Raw genomic sequence first — 17,998 nt, 5'->3', positions numbered from 1 at the left:
TGCAATCTGAAGTGTACTGAAGGGAATACAATAACATAACCTGCCTGAGCATCACTTTACAGTTACAATGATTGATTCCTGGCTTTGTACAAGATTATGAGCTTCTCCAGGTACCGACGTTACTGTATAGCTGTCCTTCTGACCCCCTCGGCTCTCAATATTGATAACTACAGACAGGCCGAGTGATATTGTGGCGAAAGTATGTGCCTGAACATGGAATTAAATAATACCACCTGGATCTCATTTGTCACATTTGTTTAAATACATCGCAAAGAATAGCACTTCACTTTTCCCCCCCAAACTTAAGGGCACAGCCTACGGGTCCCAAGAGCAGACCATTAAAGGTATTTGATGGTTCATGAACTCCTGTAGAAATATTTGAACCAAAAAGTAAAAAAAAAAAGAAAAGGAGTGAAAGGAGAGCCGTGGGCTCAGTCCAGTGCTGTCAGGTTCTTGTTCCTGTCTCGTAGTGGTCTGTCAGGGGCTAATGAGAGCCACATGTGGGCCTTATAGGAAATTACACCAATCATGCTAATGAGCTAAGTGGAAAATGATTTAAGGTTTAGCCCTCCACTCTGAATGCACTGCTACCGACAGCATCGGCGTCTGAGTCAGACATTTATATTGGCGAAGAATGCCCCCCCGTTTTTAGAAGACCGAGTGTGTAACATGTTGTGACATTGTGAGTTCACGGTCGACTCATGGCCAGGCTTGGGACTATACATTGGCAGCTGAAGACGAGTGGAATGGACGGAAACAAAATGAGAGAAATATTAGGATTCCGTTTGGTAGAATTCTGAACGTGTGTTTCCCCTCTCTACAGGTACCTGGTCCACTGTACACCTGGTCATAATGTGTGTTTCCCCTCTCTACAGGTACCTGGTCCACTGTACACCTGGTCATAATGTGTGTTTCCCCTCTCTACAGGTACCTGGTCCACTGTACACCTGGTCATAATGTGTGTTTCCCCTCTCTACAGGTACCTGGTCCACTGTACACCTGGTCATAATGTGTGTTTCCCCTCTCTACAGGTACCTGGTCCACTGTACACCTGGTCATAATGTGTGTTTCCCCTCTACAGGTACCTGGTCCACTGTCTGCAAGCTGACCTGAACAATTATATGCCTGCCTTCCTTGATGACCCTGAGGAGCAGAACCCACAAAGACCCAAAATTGGTACACTACACACACACACACACACACACACACACACACACACAAACCCCGCATGTGGAAGTGTCCTTGGGCAAAGACACTGAACCCACATTGCCTCCAATGAGTCGGTCGGTGTGAGCTCGCCACCGTTGGTGTGTGAATGTGAGGAAAGTTTGGACGACAATGTATGAATGAATTAACCATTGTAAAGCGCTTTGAGCACTTGGTAATAAAGCGCTATAAAAAAAAGCAATTCATTATTATTCATTATTACTTCTCCTATCAACAGTGTTGATATTCACGTTCAGTCCAAATTAATAATGCAGTATTTGAACGAATCGTTTTGTCGCCAAATAGTTTTCACAATGCATTTGCAACGCCAGTGAAATGTCCTCTCTCTCTCTCTCTCTCTCTGTGTCTCTCTCTCTCTCTCTCTGTGTCTCTCTCTCTCTCTCTCTCTCTCTCTCTCTCTCTCTCTCTCTCTCTCTCTCTCTCTGTGTCTCTCTCTCTCTCTCTCTCTCTCTCTCTCTCTGTGTCTCTGTGTGTCTCTCTCTCTCTCTCTCTCTCTCTCTCTCTCTCTCTCTCTGTGTCTCTCTCTCTCTCTCTCTCTCTCTGTGTCTCTCTCTCTCTCTGTGTCTCTCTCTCTCTCTCTCTCTCTCTCTCTCTCTCTCCTCTGTGTCTCTGTGTGTCTCTCTCTCTCTCTCTCTCTCTCTCTCTGTGTCTCTCTCTCTCTCTCTCTCTCTCTCTCTCTCTGTGTCTCTGTGTCTCTCTCCCAGAGGACGTGCTCCACACGCTGACGGGCGCCATGTCTCTGCTCCGGCGGGTGTCGCGTCAACGCCGCCCTGACCATCCAGCTGTTCTCGCAGCTCTTCCACTTCATCAACATGTGGCTGTTCAACAAGCTGGTGACGGAGGCCGACTCGGGCCTCTGCTCGCACTACTGGGGCGCCATCCTGAGGCAGCAGCTCAGCCACATCGAGGCCTGGGCCGAGAAGCAGGGCCTGGAGCTGGCCGCCGACTGCCACCTCAGCCGCATCGTACAGGTAGGGAAGTAAACCTATATAGGCCACATTTCCGACACCCCAAAATCTCGGCACACTCGCTCACTCACACTCGATCACTCCAGCATGGCGGTGTGTTATGGTGAAATTAGTGACCTGGCGAAATATTGTGACCATCTTGTGGACTTCAATGAAAAAGCTGCGACGATTTGCATTCGGACGCTGACGTTATGTGATTGTCTACTACTACACGATTGTTAACTTATTTATTTCAGCAGCCCAGGTCACCAATTTCACCGTAACACCACCACCATGCTGGAGTGACCGAGTGTGAGAGTGAGCGAGTGGCCGAGATTTGGGGATTTGGAATTTGGCTATAGAGTCCTTTTTTATAGCGAGGACTTACACAGTAAGTCAAGAGATCAATGCCTCACAGAACTGGGACGCAGCGGAGCGGTTTGGATCCATAGTTGCCAACTGTACTGTACAGAGTCGAACATAAGATATTAGATTCTGTACATTTTAAACTAAAGCAACCAGTCTTATCACTCTTCTTCACCACGACTTAGCATAGAATGTGAGGTGTAATTACTAGCTACTTATGATTGATGTCTCACAACTAAAGACGGCATCACATAACTGGAATGTACGGACATATTTCTCATGTTTGTCACCGTGCCAAAGTTCTTTATCTTTAATTGATGGTGTGCTAGCCAAAACGTCAGTCTGGAACAAATTCCAGTTGTATGACCATTCATAAACTAAGGGACAGTAGATGAATGTACACATTTCTACTCTACAGAGTTAGTCTACAATCAGTGTTTTATGTAGAACGGAGTGTAGTCTTCCATTGGTCATGCAATTATGACAGTAGCACTGTTACATACTGTGTAGATTACCATACCAGTGTTGTTGTGTGAACAAAGAGGATGAGCTCTTCTAGTTTATCTTATTTAGGAACGGCACATTATTACCTGGTTCTAATCTCAGTCAGTCTTCAGACACACTGACTGACCGATGCCAATGTCTGACCAATCGTTATAGAAGCTGCACTCTAAGTATATAGTGTAATGAAGGCTAATCTAATATCTGGCAGATAATGTCATTGTTGCTCAAAATTCTAATCAAATCAGGGTCTATATACTAGTATATACTGTACATGTCGTCCCCAAAAATAGTAGGCTTAACCTTTTCCTTATAATGTAACGCATGGTGTCATTATCTGGTGGTTGCAATAATCGTTGTGCTACAGTATGTTATGTTGTGCTATATAAGCAAATCAGCCCAGCAGACTTTGGCATGTCGGTGACCTCTGAGGCCAAACGTACTACAGAGCAGACTCTACTATAAGTGGATTTGGTGTTCCAGTTCTGAAAGGTTATATAATAATAAGATAATGTGATGCGTACAGTGTGAGTGTCCAGAGCTCCTATTTTCAGGAAAGATGTTATGTAGAGGGATGGATGCAAGGAGGTATTGACCTCTGAAGGATCCCCATCAACGTTGTGGTTTAAGTAGTTAACCCATTCTGACCTGAGATCAGATTCACGCGAGGTTTCCACTGGACACACACTGGTCTGATTAACCCAGTCTGACCTGAGATCAGATTTTAAAAAAAATCAGTCGTTCTTCGAGTTTTCAAAAATAGCAGACCTACAAGCTCGTAGCGCGCCACTCGGTGGCGCGCTACGAGCTTGTAGATCTGCTATTTTTCAATAGCTAAAGCATAACATGATGCTAACACCAGAATGGGTTCCCGTTCAGAATGGGTTAAATGCTGCTATCTATCTAACTATAATATTATGCACCAAGTCTGTGTGTACGTACGTCTGAAATCCACGTGACTCGAGAACCGTTCGCCCCACCCACTTCAAATTCGACACACGTGTTCCGTTCCACCCCCCCCACAGGGAGGGCAGTGCCCGGTGTCGGGTCGGACCCGTTCCACACCCCCCACAGGGAGGGCAGTGCCCGGTGTCGGGTCGGACCCGTTCCACACCCCCCACAGGGAGGGCAGTGCCCGGTGTCGGGTCGGACCCGTTCCACACCCCCCACAGGGAGGGCAGTGCCCGGTGTCGGGTCGGACCCGTTCCACACCCCCCACAGGGAGGGCAGTGCCCGGTGTCGGGTCGGACCCGTTCCACCCCCCCCACAGGGAGGGCAGTGCCCGGTGTCGGGTCGGACCCGTTCCACACCCCCCACAGGGAGGGCAGTGCCCGGTGTCGGGTCGGTCGGACCCACGGTTGTCCAGAACCGCCACAAAAAGGCCTCTGTGCGGGCGGTCCATATATGGAGCTGGCCTGTATTTTTTTTCTTTTTATATAATTTAAAATAAATGAATTTGTTTTATTTGGAAAAAACAATACATTATAGATTTTTACATTTTTACATAGGACACAAGTGCAATTCCCAAGATTTATTCTTTTTTTTTCACCCCTCTTCCCTCCCTCATCTCCCCCTCCAAGTGGCTCCATCTCCAATGTCTCTGTATAGTCCTTTTTCTTTAGATGAGCTACATATGACATCAAGTCCACACTTATACAGACGGCAACTGTCTGCTTGCTTCTTAGTCTACTAGCAATTTCCGTTGCTTAGTTTTTATTTATTAGTCCTTATTGGTCGTGTTCCTGTTCTCCCTTTGAGCTTCTTCGGTAGTGGGTAGTGTATTTATGAGCATTGTATGGTTGTCCTGTTTTTTTGTTGTGTATTTTTTGTTACTGGCAGAGCTGTGTCACTTATTTTGCCTCTTGTCTTGTCTTGGCCAGTTCACACTGTGTAAAAGAGACTTCAGTCTCAATGTGGTTTTTACTGGTTAAATAAAGGTTAAATAAAAAAGAATGATACAGGGGCAACAGGGCAATATCACTTCAGATTGTACATTTCAGAAGAATAAAAAGAAAAGAGTGGGCAGAAAAAGACAGACCAAAAAAAAACAACAACCAAATAAACGAAAGTGTATATTATACAATATTGCCGAGGGGGACAAAAACAATACAGCTTTGGTCTTTGACCATGAGAGAAGGAAAGGTGTCTTAATAAACATTTTCTACAATCATAATAAAGCAGGGACCAATGGACCAGTGTGAGATCACACGAAGTCCGCTCTGGAGCTGGCCTGTTCTGACATCATTCTGACCGCTCTACATAGACTCCATATTCGGGCATGCCTGACAAAGAACTCAATGAGCTGTATTTTGCGTGTCTTAAGTACCAGGTCTTATTCCCTAACTTGAGTAAACTAAAGACCTGGAGGCGTGGTCAATGCCATTTGGCTATTCTGAGTGGCCAAAGAGCATTGATCACGCCTCCAGGTCTTTAGTTTACTCAAGTTAGGTAATAAGACCTGGTACTTAAGACACGCAAAATACAGCCCCATATATGGGCATACAATGTACACATATAATATCTGGGTGGGGCATGCATTTCCAACTTGGCATCGTTCCAAGTAGGCCAGTGCCCAAACGTAACGGGCACCGCTGTAGAGGCTCCAACGGGCACCGCTCTAGTAGGGTTTAACCCATTCTGAACGGGAACCCATTTTGGTGTCAGCATCATGTCATGCTTTAGCTATTGAAAAATAGCAGATCTACAAGCTCGTAGCGCGCCACCGAGTGGCGCGCTACGAGCTTGTAGGTCTGCTATTTTTTGAAAAATCGAAGAACGACTGACATTTTTAGAATCTGATCTCAGGTCAGAATGGGTTCATCAGACCAGTGTGTGTCCCTAGTGGAAACCTCGTATGAATCTGATCTCAGGTCAGAATGGGTTAAGTAGTTAAATGCTGCTATTTATTTTGTATTTTCTCTCTCTCTCTCTCTCTCTCTCTCTCTCTCTCCCCCAGGCCACCACCCTGCTGACCATGGACAAGTACTCCATGCAGGATGTGCAGAACATCCACAACACCTGCTTCAAGCTCAACTCGCTGCAGCTCAACGCTCTCATGACCAACTACCACTGTGCTCCTGACGAGCCTTACATCCCCCCCGTAAGTATTTATGTAGCTAATGGTTAGAGGTTCGAAATGTTTCGCATACAGTATATTGGAGGTTCATTGTCCTAAACATACCCATTATTAATTTGTGTTGCTTCCATCGTCCGTCTGTCTGTCTCTGTCTGTCTGTGTCCCTTTTATTATTATTAAGTTGTATGTTGATTGAAATGTCAGTCTCAAGTACTGTTCCTAAATATTCTATGTGAAGCATTGCATATCGAATCTGAGAACAGGTGAGAAGATGTTCACCAAAGGCGCCGTAATTCAGATTTGGTGTGTTAGGTCTGTGAATGAATGACATTTTTATTTTCGTGTCATACCACTTTGGCCCATATAATCCATATGGGATTATATGACACATTTCACAGAATACACTGAATACAACTGACACTATACAGTCCTTCCTGTTCATACATATTTGTACATTATTCGAACAAAAAAACCAAAACGAAAACAATCATAACAAGGCCATTTGACATGTAAATGGCCCTCCTCCTCCTCATTGACCAGGCCTTCTCAAGGAATGAGGCAAATGAAAAGGTCTACTTTTGAAACAGGCGCTTCAGTCTCTCGAAGTCCTCCAACCATACAAATCCATGGTTTGGGTCTATCCCGTGTGTGTGTGTGTGTGTGTGTAGGAGCTGATCGACCACGTGGTGGCGGTGGCGGAGAACACGGCAGACGAGCTGGCGAGGAGCGACGGCCGGGAGGTCCAGCTGGAGGAGGACCCCGACCTGCAGCTGCCCTTCCTGCTGCCTGAGGACGGATACTCCTGTGACGTGGTGCGCAACGTCCCCAACGGCTTCCAGGAGTTCCTGGACCCGCTCATCCAGAGAGGTGCACACACACACACACACACACACACACACACACACACACACACACACATACACACAGGTGTAAGGGTGGTCCTAAAGGTTGAGTTTACTCACCACTAGACTGTTGTGTTTGATTAGACTCTTAATGCTCATGTTGGCCTCTTTCTGCTGCTTACTCATCCAATCACAATGTGTTTACTTGACAGTGTTTGGTTGACGTGAGGTCAGTGGAATGCATGTATAGTAGAGTTCCTTAGAGAGGTCACGGGTAACATAAGCTGCTACATGGCCTTATCACCAATGTTTATTTAAGGAGAGAAAGAGAGAGAGCTGTATCTCCACACTGTTTGTACAGTAGTCCATTCTTCAGCCATGTGTGTATCGAACAAACGCCCTTTTTCTTACCTGCGTAAGTCTATGACGGAATGCTTAATTTAACCGCCAGACACAAGAACACTTGAGATCAGATCAATGCCAGGCAGTGAAAACGAATTTAGATTGTATTTATATTTATATTAATTAGAACAATACAAACATGGAATAAGTCAATAATTGAATAATGAAACCTTATACCATGTAGATCTTCACAGGTTTCACAGAATTCACACCCCAAGCTTTAACCCATTTTGGGGCGGGAACCCCTTTTGGTGTTAAAAAGCTATTGAAAAATAGCAGATCTACAAGCTCATAGCGTGCCACCGAGTGGCGCACTACGAGCTTGTAGGTCTGCTAATTTTGAACAACACAGCTTTTTCAGAAAACTGTCGTGATGTAGAATACATTTTTAGAATCTGATCTCATTCTCAGAATGGGTTTCTGTCGCAGGGTTCTGCCGCCTCACGCCCCACAACCGCTCCCCTGGTACCTGGACCATGTAGATCTTAAACCAGGCATTAAACATGTTATCTCTGCAGGGTTCTGTACCTGGACCATGTAGATCTTAAACCAGGCATTAAACATGTTATCTCTGCATAGGGTTCTGTCGCCTCACGCCCCACAACCGCTCCCCTGGTACCTGGACCATGTAGAGCTTAAACCAGGCATTAAACATTAGACTGTGTTGCATGTTATCTCTGCAGGGTTCTGTACCTGGACCATGTAGATCTTAAACCAGGCATTAAACATGTTATCTCTGCAGGCTTCTGTCGCCTCACGCCCCACAACCGTTCCCCTGGTACCTGGACCATGTAGATCTTAAACCAGGCATTAAACATGTTATCTTTTTGCAGGGTTCTGTCGCCTCACGCCCCACAACCGTTCCCCTGGTACCTGGACCATTCACTTTGAAGGAGCCGAGTGTGACAGTCACGTCTCCACCTTCGACACTTCAGAGTTGGTAGGTTACTGCACGCACGCACGCACGAATGCACGCACGCACACACACACGCATGCATACACACAGGCACGCCTTGACAACGTCTAAAGATGCTCCCATACTTGGTGGCATCACATGAGGCTGGCACTACAGTACAGTAAAAGTTCCTAAACATAAAAATCAACGTTCTATTATAATGTGTTTACAAGCGGACAATGTTTTTGAGGCCCTCCTCCAATGCAAGACTTTTGAACATTACGTGAATTTATGTCATATTATGGCAGCTTGAGTTTATGGGATTTGAGGATATTACGATGTTTGCTTAGAGCACTTATGACGTAAATCTTTTGCCAGAATACGGCGCACATCCTCCGATCTTGGTGCTGAGCCAAACTGTTTAACAGATTATCATGAACAAAAGCAAAGGGCTCACAACTCACTGTGTAGTTAATGCTCCAGGTGTTTTTATTCACACTCGCAGCAGGAAGGACATGCAGCGTTTCGACCGGTATTGGTCTTTCTCACGTATACTTGAGAAAGACCAATACCAATAGATGTTGGATTCCCGGGTGTTACATAAATGGACTTTAATGTTTTGTGTAGGGCACTAAATGACCATGTTTAACCCATCTAGTACAGGAAGTGCATCAAAATAGAAGCTCCGGGGTGCCAGAGTCTCTCTCTAGGTCGTCCTCAGACGAGCCCTCCATCGTCGTTTCCAGTCATCTCGGTTCTCCATACATCCGGCCAGTTCGTTGGTACTTTGCACTCCTGCATCGCTCTTGAGTATATCCACGTATGTTAGCACGGGGCGTCCTCATGATCGATGGCCGTGTGTTGGTTCCCAGAGCACCAGTTTGCTGGCTGGCAGTTCTTGATGTCTTTGGCAGTGTCCTGCTAGTCTCATTCTCCTGGCTGCTATTTTCTGGCTCACCCTCGGTAGTCCCTCATACAGAGTCATGTTAGTGACATGTACAGTCTTGCTGATGTTAAGTACTGCACGCAGCATTCTGGTGTAGCACCCGTCAAGGGACTTCTCCAGGGTTGGCTTCAGGGTCCAGCATTCACTGCCGTATAGGAGAACAGACTCCACTGTTGCGTAGAAGAAGCTGAGTTTGATTTGTCGGGGGAGATTGGAGTTCCAAACACTGTTCATGCCATTTAGGGACCTCCATGCAAGTGCCTTCCTCACTTTCAGATCTTGCTCGGTTGAGTTGACCCATGAGCCCAGGTACTTGAAGTCCTTGACTTCCTTCAGCACCGTGCCTCCTGCTGTTGTGAGAGGTGGATGTTCCGGTGAGATGTTGTAGGTGATAACCTCAGTTTTCTTGGCATTTAGCCTAAGGCCAACTTTGGCACACTCCAGCTCCACACTGTTCAGGAGTTCCTGAGCTTGTTCCACGCTGTCGGAGAGCAGGCCGATGTCATCCGCATAGTCCAGATCTGTCAGGACTACCTAGTCGCCAGAGTAGTGATCGCTTTTACTCTGAAAGCCATGAACCGGAAACACTTTCTTAAAAAAGTTGACTGACAAAGTGACCTCACAATCCCCGATCATCTTAATATATTTATATACGCTCCAAAAAGAGTTCATATTTTGCGGGAGAGACGGATGAGGAGCAGAAATGCAGCGCCAGCATATCGATCCATTCATCACCACGGAGAGCGCCCTGGATGAGGAGATACGAGTCATTCTTTCCGCCGCGCTAACATAGGAGTCAATGACAAGCTAATAGTTGCACAGAGCGTTAGCATACGGCAAGCGAAAAGCGAAATGCCCAAAAAAAAATAGGAATAATTCTGAATATTCTTATCTCGCCCTGTGTCGTTTGGACGTCGCTAGGACGTCCACAGACGTCGATGGCACCTCTCGGTTCCAATCCTTATGACGTTTCTAGGCGTCCTATGTACAGAAAGTGTTTAAGACGTCATGTGGCCAATATCAATACAGTGGGCGCCCCCTCACTTCACACAAAAGTGTGTTTCTTTGCGTATAAAATAGTGCTTAAGTGGTTGAACTACAGATGAAGAAAAGGATAATCGATTGGGAAAACCTCGGGGCTTGTTTCCAAAACGCAAACGGAGGAGGAGGAGGATAGTAGAGTGGCATCATGTTTTTGTTAATTTCCACGCGGCCAGCAGCAACCCAAACACATAATCTTGACGTGTGAAATGAAATGATAATTATTGTACATGGCTCGGTTTGACTCTTTGGTATAATGGGTTCCAACTAAAAGAGTCGCTTTGATGTTTTTTTTTGTAACGTTGTGGTTGAGTTTGTTTGAGGAACAGCGTGTTGTGGGTGTGTGTGCCACGCTCCACGGGACGTCTGCTCTGTGATCTGTGATCGCGCACGAGCTCCTACTCTGTGTGTGTGTGTGTGTGTGGGGGGGTGTGTGTGTGTGTGCGCGTGTGTGTGTGTGGGTTCAATTGCCTCTTCTGAAGTCACTGTAATCACCAGCTTTGACTGCAGGACCACACACTTGCTCGAATGCATGCGCTCGCGCACACACACACACACACACACACATTGTCTTATACACAGCCACTCCTACATACAGTACATAATACATACATGCATTCAAACACTTGCATGCTCTACTGCTCCCTCAAACATACACACACACACACACACACACACACACACACACACGCACAGTTTAATCAACACAGAGGGTAGTTAGTGCGCAGAGATCTTTAAATGATAGGCCTCTGTTCACCATAATACACACACACACACACACACACAGCCACTTCCTCCGTAATTGGCCTGTTTATCCCAGTTCTCCTATTTCATGGCTGCAGCCTCGACACAAGACAGACAAAACACACACACACACACACACACACACACACACACACACACAGGCATACGCACACACACACACACACACACACACACACACACACACACACACACACACGCACACACACACACACAGGCATACGCACACCCACACAGCCATGATTAATAGCGCCTGGAAAGGTGCCAGACGACTCTAGCCAGGGTTGACCCCCCCCCCCCCGGTTCATCTAGTGGCCTCGTAGCTCCACTGTGTTCCTACTGTACTCTACTGTACTCTATAACACGGTAAAGTCATCAGTCTACTGTCCATTATCCATTCAGAACTCAGAGAGGGTACAAATGGAACCAAACGTACCCGTATTATAGATAGATAGATAGATTTCTTTATTTTTGTGTCATGCACCAAAGGCGCCCAGGCCACATGGGCTTACAGGACACACCATATCATTGCATTCAATATTGCATTGTGTACAATAAACAGATATGTTTTGTTGATATTCCCTTTTTTTTTTCTTTTTTTTTTACACAAACAAAACATTCTGCCTTATTTCCCACGCCCTGCATAAAAAGTCTTCCAAAGCAAAAGTACCTTTCCTAAAACAAAATTCCAGTTTTTCATAGTCCTCCAACCAGAAAAAGTCACCACAGATGGTTGTCATTTTACAAAATAATAATAATTCTTCATATAATGGGCAGTAAAACAAAAGATGAATTTCATTTTCAATTTCTTTTAAATCACACACTAGACAGACTCTGTCCTCCTCAGGAGTACCAATGAATCTACCCGTTTCTAAAGCTAATGGTAAGGTCCCAGAATGCAGCTGTGCACAAAAATACTTTTGGATATATTTTGTCCATTTGGTTCCATAGAGCGCTGAAGAAGTCCTGACGTCACTCGCTCGTCCCCTAGATTCCCCGGGTCACGGAAGTAAGTTCTCTATGGAGAATAACATGGGCTCATCTTAAAATCGTCTCATATAAGCGTTTGTGGTCCAAAAAGAAGTCACTCATATATGAAAATGTAACTAATTCCGTAGCAGTAACAATTTTCTCTCAGTCAGTTGATTCAGTTAACTACTTAATTAGCCAATTTGTACATGTATGTTTGATTTTGTTTTGTTTGCCATTATAATCTTGTTACTGTCTGTTTCTTCTTGTTTTAATCCTGTTCTGTGCAGCACTTTGGAACTATGTTTTGAAAAGCGCTATACAAATAAAGTTCATATCATATCATATCATTCTTCATATCCATACGAGTGAAGCGGCCGGGATGACTTGTTTATTTTTCAAACGCAGTTATCATATGAGGCCATCTAAAATCCCCCTATGTGGAATATTACAATGCACATAACATGAACCCGAGGATTTGCGCCCTAGGCCTCTAACTGATATTGACGCCAGCAGACTTCAGTGCTCTATTTGTACCCTCTCTGAGTTTGATTGATAACACTAAAGGATTCTGAGCAATGCACTGAATACCGTTCGGACCTCGACCATGCTGGTTCTGGCACCACTAACTAGACACTAGCAACATTGTAGAGAGCCCTCTCACACAGGCTTTACATGGGCCTGCATTCTGCTCTGTGCTTCACGGGCCACAAGTGTCCTTGTAGCCGTTTGGGCTGGCCCGGCCCCGGCTGGCTCCTCGGGGTCACAGGTCTGCCTTTTGGTATGTGTCCAAACAACGAGGGCCACTGTGCCTTAATGAGCCCGCCAGAGTCCCAGGGCAAGGCTAAAGTTCTCCTTACGTCGGACCAGGCCAACAAAAAAAAAGAGGCAATACTTTCTTATTTAGTTCCATCCTCCCCCCAAGACTACAGGGTTAAGACAGTAAGGCTATAGGGTGAATGGGAGTGGTGTATATAACCCATTCTGACCTGAGATCAGATTCATACGAGGTTTCCACTGGACACACACTGGGTCTGATTAACCCATTCTGACCTGAGATCAGATTCTAAAAAAATGTCAGTCGTTCTTCGATTTTTCAAAAAATAGCAGACCTACAAGCTCGTAGCGCGCCACTCGGTGGCGCGCTACGAGCTTGTAGATCTGCTATTTTTCAACAGCTAAAGCATAACATGATGCTATAACACCAGAATGGTGTTCCCGTTCAGAATGGGATAATATAGGGCTGCTCTAATACAATGGCTTCTCTTAACTCCACCAACAGTGTCTCATTCATTGAGACGCTTGCATGGCGGACGCCCGGCTTGTAGTGCAAAAGAGGCACTTGACAGTTGCAGCTGCAGAGACTCGTGAATCCTGCCGTTAACATACTGCGCTCTTTACACGTGTGTGTGTGTGTGTGGGGGAGGAGGGGGGGGGATGCAGTTGGATTGCATGTGGAAAACAACACAGATGGTTGCCGGGGTCTGTTCATTTTTTTTTCAGCTCCTAATTAATTCAATGAGACACGTTTCTTCAAAGTGTACACATTACATACATACATACATGCACGGAAGGCTCAAGTTCAGGATTTAACCCATTCTGACCTGAGATCAGATTCATACGAGGTTTCCACTGGACACACACTGGTCTGATGAACCCATTCTGACCTGAGATCAGATTCTAAAAATGTCAGTCGTTCTTCGAATTTTTCAAAAATAGCAGACCTACAAGCTCGTAGCGCGCCACTCGGTGGCGCGCTATGAGCTTGTAGATCTGCTATTTTTCAATAGGTAAAGCATAACATGATGCTAAACACCAAAATGGGTGCCCGGTCAGAATGGGTTAACTGGTTCCAAAGATGAAAGGTGGGAGCAGTGATTTATTCCATACCAGAAACCAAATGATCACATTAATTAAAAATCCAATTTGTGAACGATTTAGCTGAATTACATTTACACTTGCTATTAAAACATCTCCCTATATAGTACATTAGACTCTTTGCCACAGAGAAATGCAGATTACTGCACTCATCGCTTCCCTCCATAATAATTGATTTACTTAAAATTGTGTAGTAATTGTTGTGTATAAAAGTTTATAGTAATTTCCCATTTTAATCGGGGGTCATTATGGTGAACCAGAGTTGTCTCTGGTCTTGGGAAATGACAAATAAATCTGGTCTTTTGGAAGTGAGTCAAGAACAGCATTGTTTTCCTGAAGATGGAGTTCTCCATAGTGAGTGGTTAACTCTTTCTCCACTGGCATTCATTGAAAAATTAGGATCTAATTCACGGCAGCATTTTTTTAAATTTGAAAGCCTACAGTTCAAGTCTACCGGAAGTATAGCTTATCTTCGGCAATGGCGCTGTAGGAGTTTTAACCCATTCTGAACGGGAACCCGTTTTGGTGTTCGCATCATGTTATGCTTTAGCTATTGAAAAATAGCAGATCTACAAGCTCGTAGCGCGCCACCGAGTGGCGCGCTACGAGCTTGTAGGTCTGCTATTTTTGAAAAATCGAAGAACGACTGACATTTTTAGAATCTGATCTCAGGTCAGAATGGGTTGATCAGACCAGTTGTGTGTCCAGTGGAAACCTCGTATGAATCTGATCTCGGGTCAGAATGGGTTAAGCCTGTGTGGAGCACTGGAAACCAATCAAAACCAGAACAATTATAAGGTAGAGCTACTCCGCTACAAGCTTCAAAATAGTCCCCATCAGGCATCTGAACGTTTTCCCCTCTGGCCTGTCCGACAAAACCAGACCATTCTTTAATCTCAGATCAATGACCCTTTCTCGCCACACTCAGCCTGGAGCGACTGAAGCAATGGACAACCAGGGCCAAAAGCTGTTGTTTAAATACCTGGATGATATCCCTTCTGGTCGCGCTGTTGTTTAAATACCTGGATGATATCCCTTCTGGTCGCGCTGTTGTTTAAATACCTGGATGATATCCCTTCTGGTCGCGCTGTTGTTTAAATACCTGGATGATATCCCTTCTGGTCGCGCTGTTGTTTAAATACCTGGATGATATCCCTTCTGGTCGCGCTGTTGTTTAAATACCTGGATGATATCCCTTCTGGTCGCGCTGTTGTTTAAATACCTGGATGATAGCCCTTCTGGTCGCGCTGTTGTTTAAATACCTGGATGATATCCCTTCTGGTCGCGCTGTTGTTTAAATACCTGGATGATAGCCCTTCTGGTCGCGCTGTTGTTTAAATACCTGGATGATATCCCTTCTGGTCGCGCTGTGAGAAAATTGTTACTGAGGTTTTTTTAGCATTTCTGGTAATAGTACAGTATGTGCTTCTGGTCACTCGGAGGGGATTACAGAGGTATTTGTACCTCCTGGAGCTTGGCTCGTGTCGTGAGACAGAGAGACGCAAACCCCCTACGGTCCGGAGAGACAGAGAGAGACGCAGCGAAACACAGTAACACAGCGACCCTATGACACGGACACGGTCCGGAGAGACAGAGACAGAGAGACACAGACCCCCTAATGACACGGTCCCGGAGAGCTACAGCCGCTCCAAGCTACTCGTTTGTAAATAATGTAGACATTTTGTACATTAAATACAGTATATCAACTTAATTGATGATAGCTGTTTCTTAAAAAAAAAAAAAAACGTTGACCTCTTTGCGACCTCTTAAAAGCAGCGCAGTGCCCTGTGGCGAGCAGAGTGCAGAATGAAAGCAGGAACACAACTACATAAATCACATTCTAAATCATTGTCCGGATATTTAGTCGGAAACATCTAGGAACATACTGTTATAACCTAACCTGTCCCAAAAGGACATGCTTATGCATATAACATCTACTGTAGGAACATACTGTTGTAGTTATAATAACCTAACCTGTCCCAAAAGGACATGCATATAACATCTACTGTAGGAACATACTGTTGTAGTTCTAATAACCTAACCTGTCCCAAAAGGACATGCATATAACATCTACTGTAGGAACATACTGTTGTAGTTCTAATAACCTAACCTGTCCCAAAAGGACATGCATATAACATCTACTGTAGGAACATACTGTTGTAGTTATAATAACCTAACCTGTCCCAAAAGGACATGCTTATGCATATAACATCTACTGTAGGAACATACTGTTGTAGTTCTAATAACCTAACCTGTCCCAAAAGGACATGCATATAACATCTACTGTAGGAACATACTGTTGTAGTTCTAATAACCTAACCTGTCCCAAAAGGACATGCATATAACATCTACTGTAGGAACATACTGTTGTAGTTATAATAACCTAACCTGTCCCAAAAGGACATGCTTATGCATATAACATCTACTGTAGGAACATACTGTTGTAGTTATAATAACCTAACCTGTCCCAAAAGGACATGCATATAACATCTACTGTAGGAACATACTGTTGTAGTTCTAATAACCTAACCTGTCCCAAAAGGACATGCTTATAACATCTAGGAACATACTTTTATAGTTATAACCTAACCTGTCCCAAAAGGACATGCATATACGTACCATGGACGTCGTTAGACCAACCACAGACTCCATTTTGTATTCCTAATTTCCTACGAATTGATGCCTTGAAACGATGGGTATGTCGTTATTGGTCAATTGTGTTTTAGGGAAACTACAAAAATGTCAAACCATTTTTTTTGAAAATAGCAGAGCTATTTAAAAAAGGAATCATTTCAGAATCATTTGTTAACACTTGAGCTCCTTGTTTATTAAGTGATTAAAGTGGCACTATGTCAAATGTTTTTGAGTGGTGCAACCACTCCTCTAGACAGCTGTGTGTGTGGCTGTGGGAGGGAGGAGGGCTTGTACAGTACAGTACAGTACAGTACAGTACAGTACAGTACAGTACAGTACAGTACAGCACAGCACAGCACAGTACAGTACAGTACAGTACAGTACAGCACAGCACAGCACAGTACAGTACAGTACAGTACAGTACCACTCACTTTTAACGGGTCTGATTTTTCATTTCCAGAGGTCTCAGTATAAGTCGCTAGTTGACATATAGTTTAGTGTGTGTGTGTGTGTGTGTGTGTGTGCGCGCGCTCGTGCGTGTGTGCGTGCAGTCACACACACGTGTGTGTTTGTGTGTGTCTGCCCTGCATGCACTACACACTGAGCTCATTGCTGTGGCATTCAATTCCACATCACACAATCACCGCAACTATGGCACGCTCGCTCAACTATGACACTCATATGGCATGTAAACAAACACACACACACACACACACAATGCATGCATATTGCATACATACAAATACAGAAAGCAAACTCTAGTTCCCTTGGTGTGGAAGCTTTTGAATATTCACTTTTGCTCTCTATCGCTTTCTATGATTCTCTCCCTCCCTCCCTCCCTCCCTCCCTCTCTGTCTCATTCTCTCCACCCTTCATCCCTCCTCCTCTTTCCCCACCCAGTCGCCCAACCCTTGCCTAAATGAGCGCGCACACACACGCGCGCCTGTGTGTATGTATACATGTGCGTGCGTGTGCGCAGAGAGGGCCATGTGGCTTTCATTCTTGACTTGTCTCCAGTGACCACAGGGTTCCTCTGCGGTCTCGCTCCAAAACGACTCCTCCGCGCCTCCCCCCCCCCCCCCCCCCTCCACTCCACCTCCCTCTCTCTCTCTCTCTCTCTCTCTCTCTCTATCCATGCCTCGGTCTCCCTGCAGCCTCATTTAGCTCAGGGAGTGTTTCGGGGAGTCGCAGGCGGTCAGTCAGACAGACGAAGGGAACTTATCTCAGATCTGTCTAAAACCAATTAGATTTTTCTGACTTTGTTTTAGGCTTTGTGTTTTTCGGTTATTTCGTCGTTTATTGCATTTATTTTAGGATCCTGATAACACTGACATAGATAGTTAGAGACACACAACCACACATTCCTGCTAGAACTCACAGGTGCACCACAGCGCGTACAGACGAAGGAGTTTGCACTTTTACTCATACATCCTTCTTCTTGTGCTGTGTCTTCCTGTCCATTTCAGCCAATGAGGAAGGAGCCGGAAGTCGTCACGGTAACCCTGAAGAAAC

At 45.1% G+C, this 17,998-nt stretch overlaps 1 protein-coding gene across 1 annotated transcript in view; it reads left to right on the top strand.

The window, feature by feature from the left end:
- The window catches only part of LOC308334701 (afadin-like), a gene marked incomplete at its 5' end in the record, with an annotated part of 103,344 nt that overhangs the window by 29,485 nt on the left and 55,861 nt on the right, over positions 1-17,998 (top strand). The window contains 8 exon segments of the mRNA XM_080791505.1: positions 928-979; positions 1,082-1,176; positions 1,932-1,978; positions 1,980-2,198; positions 5,998-6,141; positions 6,786-6,984; positions 8,195-8,301; positions 17,953-17,998. The exon segment at positions 17,953-17,998 is cut by the window's right edge and continues 35 nt beyond it. Of these exon segments, the coding sequence (XP_080647631.1) occupies positions 928-979; positions 1,082-1,176; positions 1,932-1,978; positions 1,980-2,198; positions 5,998-6,141; positions 6,786-6,984; positions 8,195-8,301; positions 17,953-17,998 (909 nt within the window).

Source organism: Protomyctophum bolini (assembly GCF_963924005.1).
Source record: "Protomyctophum bolini genome assembly, chromosome: 19".
In the NCBI taxonomy this organism is placed as follows: domain Eukaryota; kingdom Metazoa; phylum Chordata; class Actinopteri; order Myctophiformes; family Myctophidae; genus Protomyctophum; species Protomyctophum bolini.
Note: the sequence above shows the minus strand (reverse complement) of the source record. Positions and strands in the feature narration are given on the sequence as shown.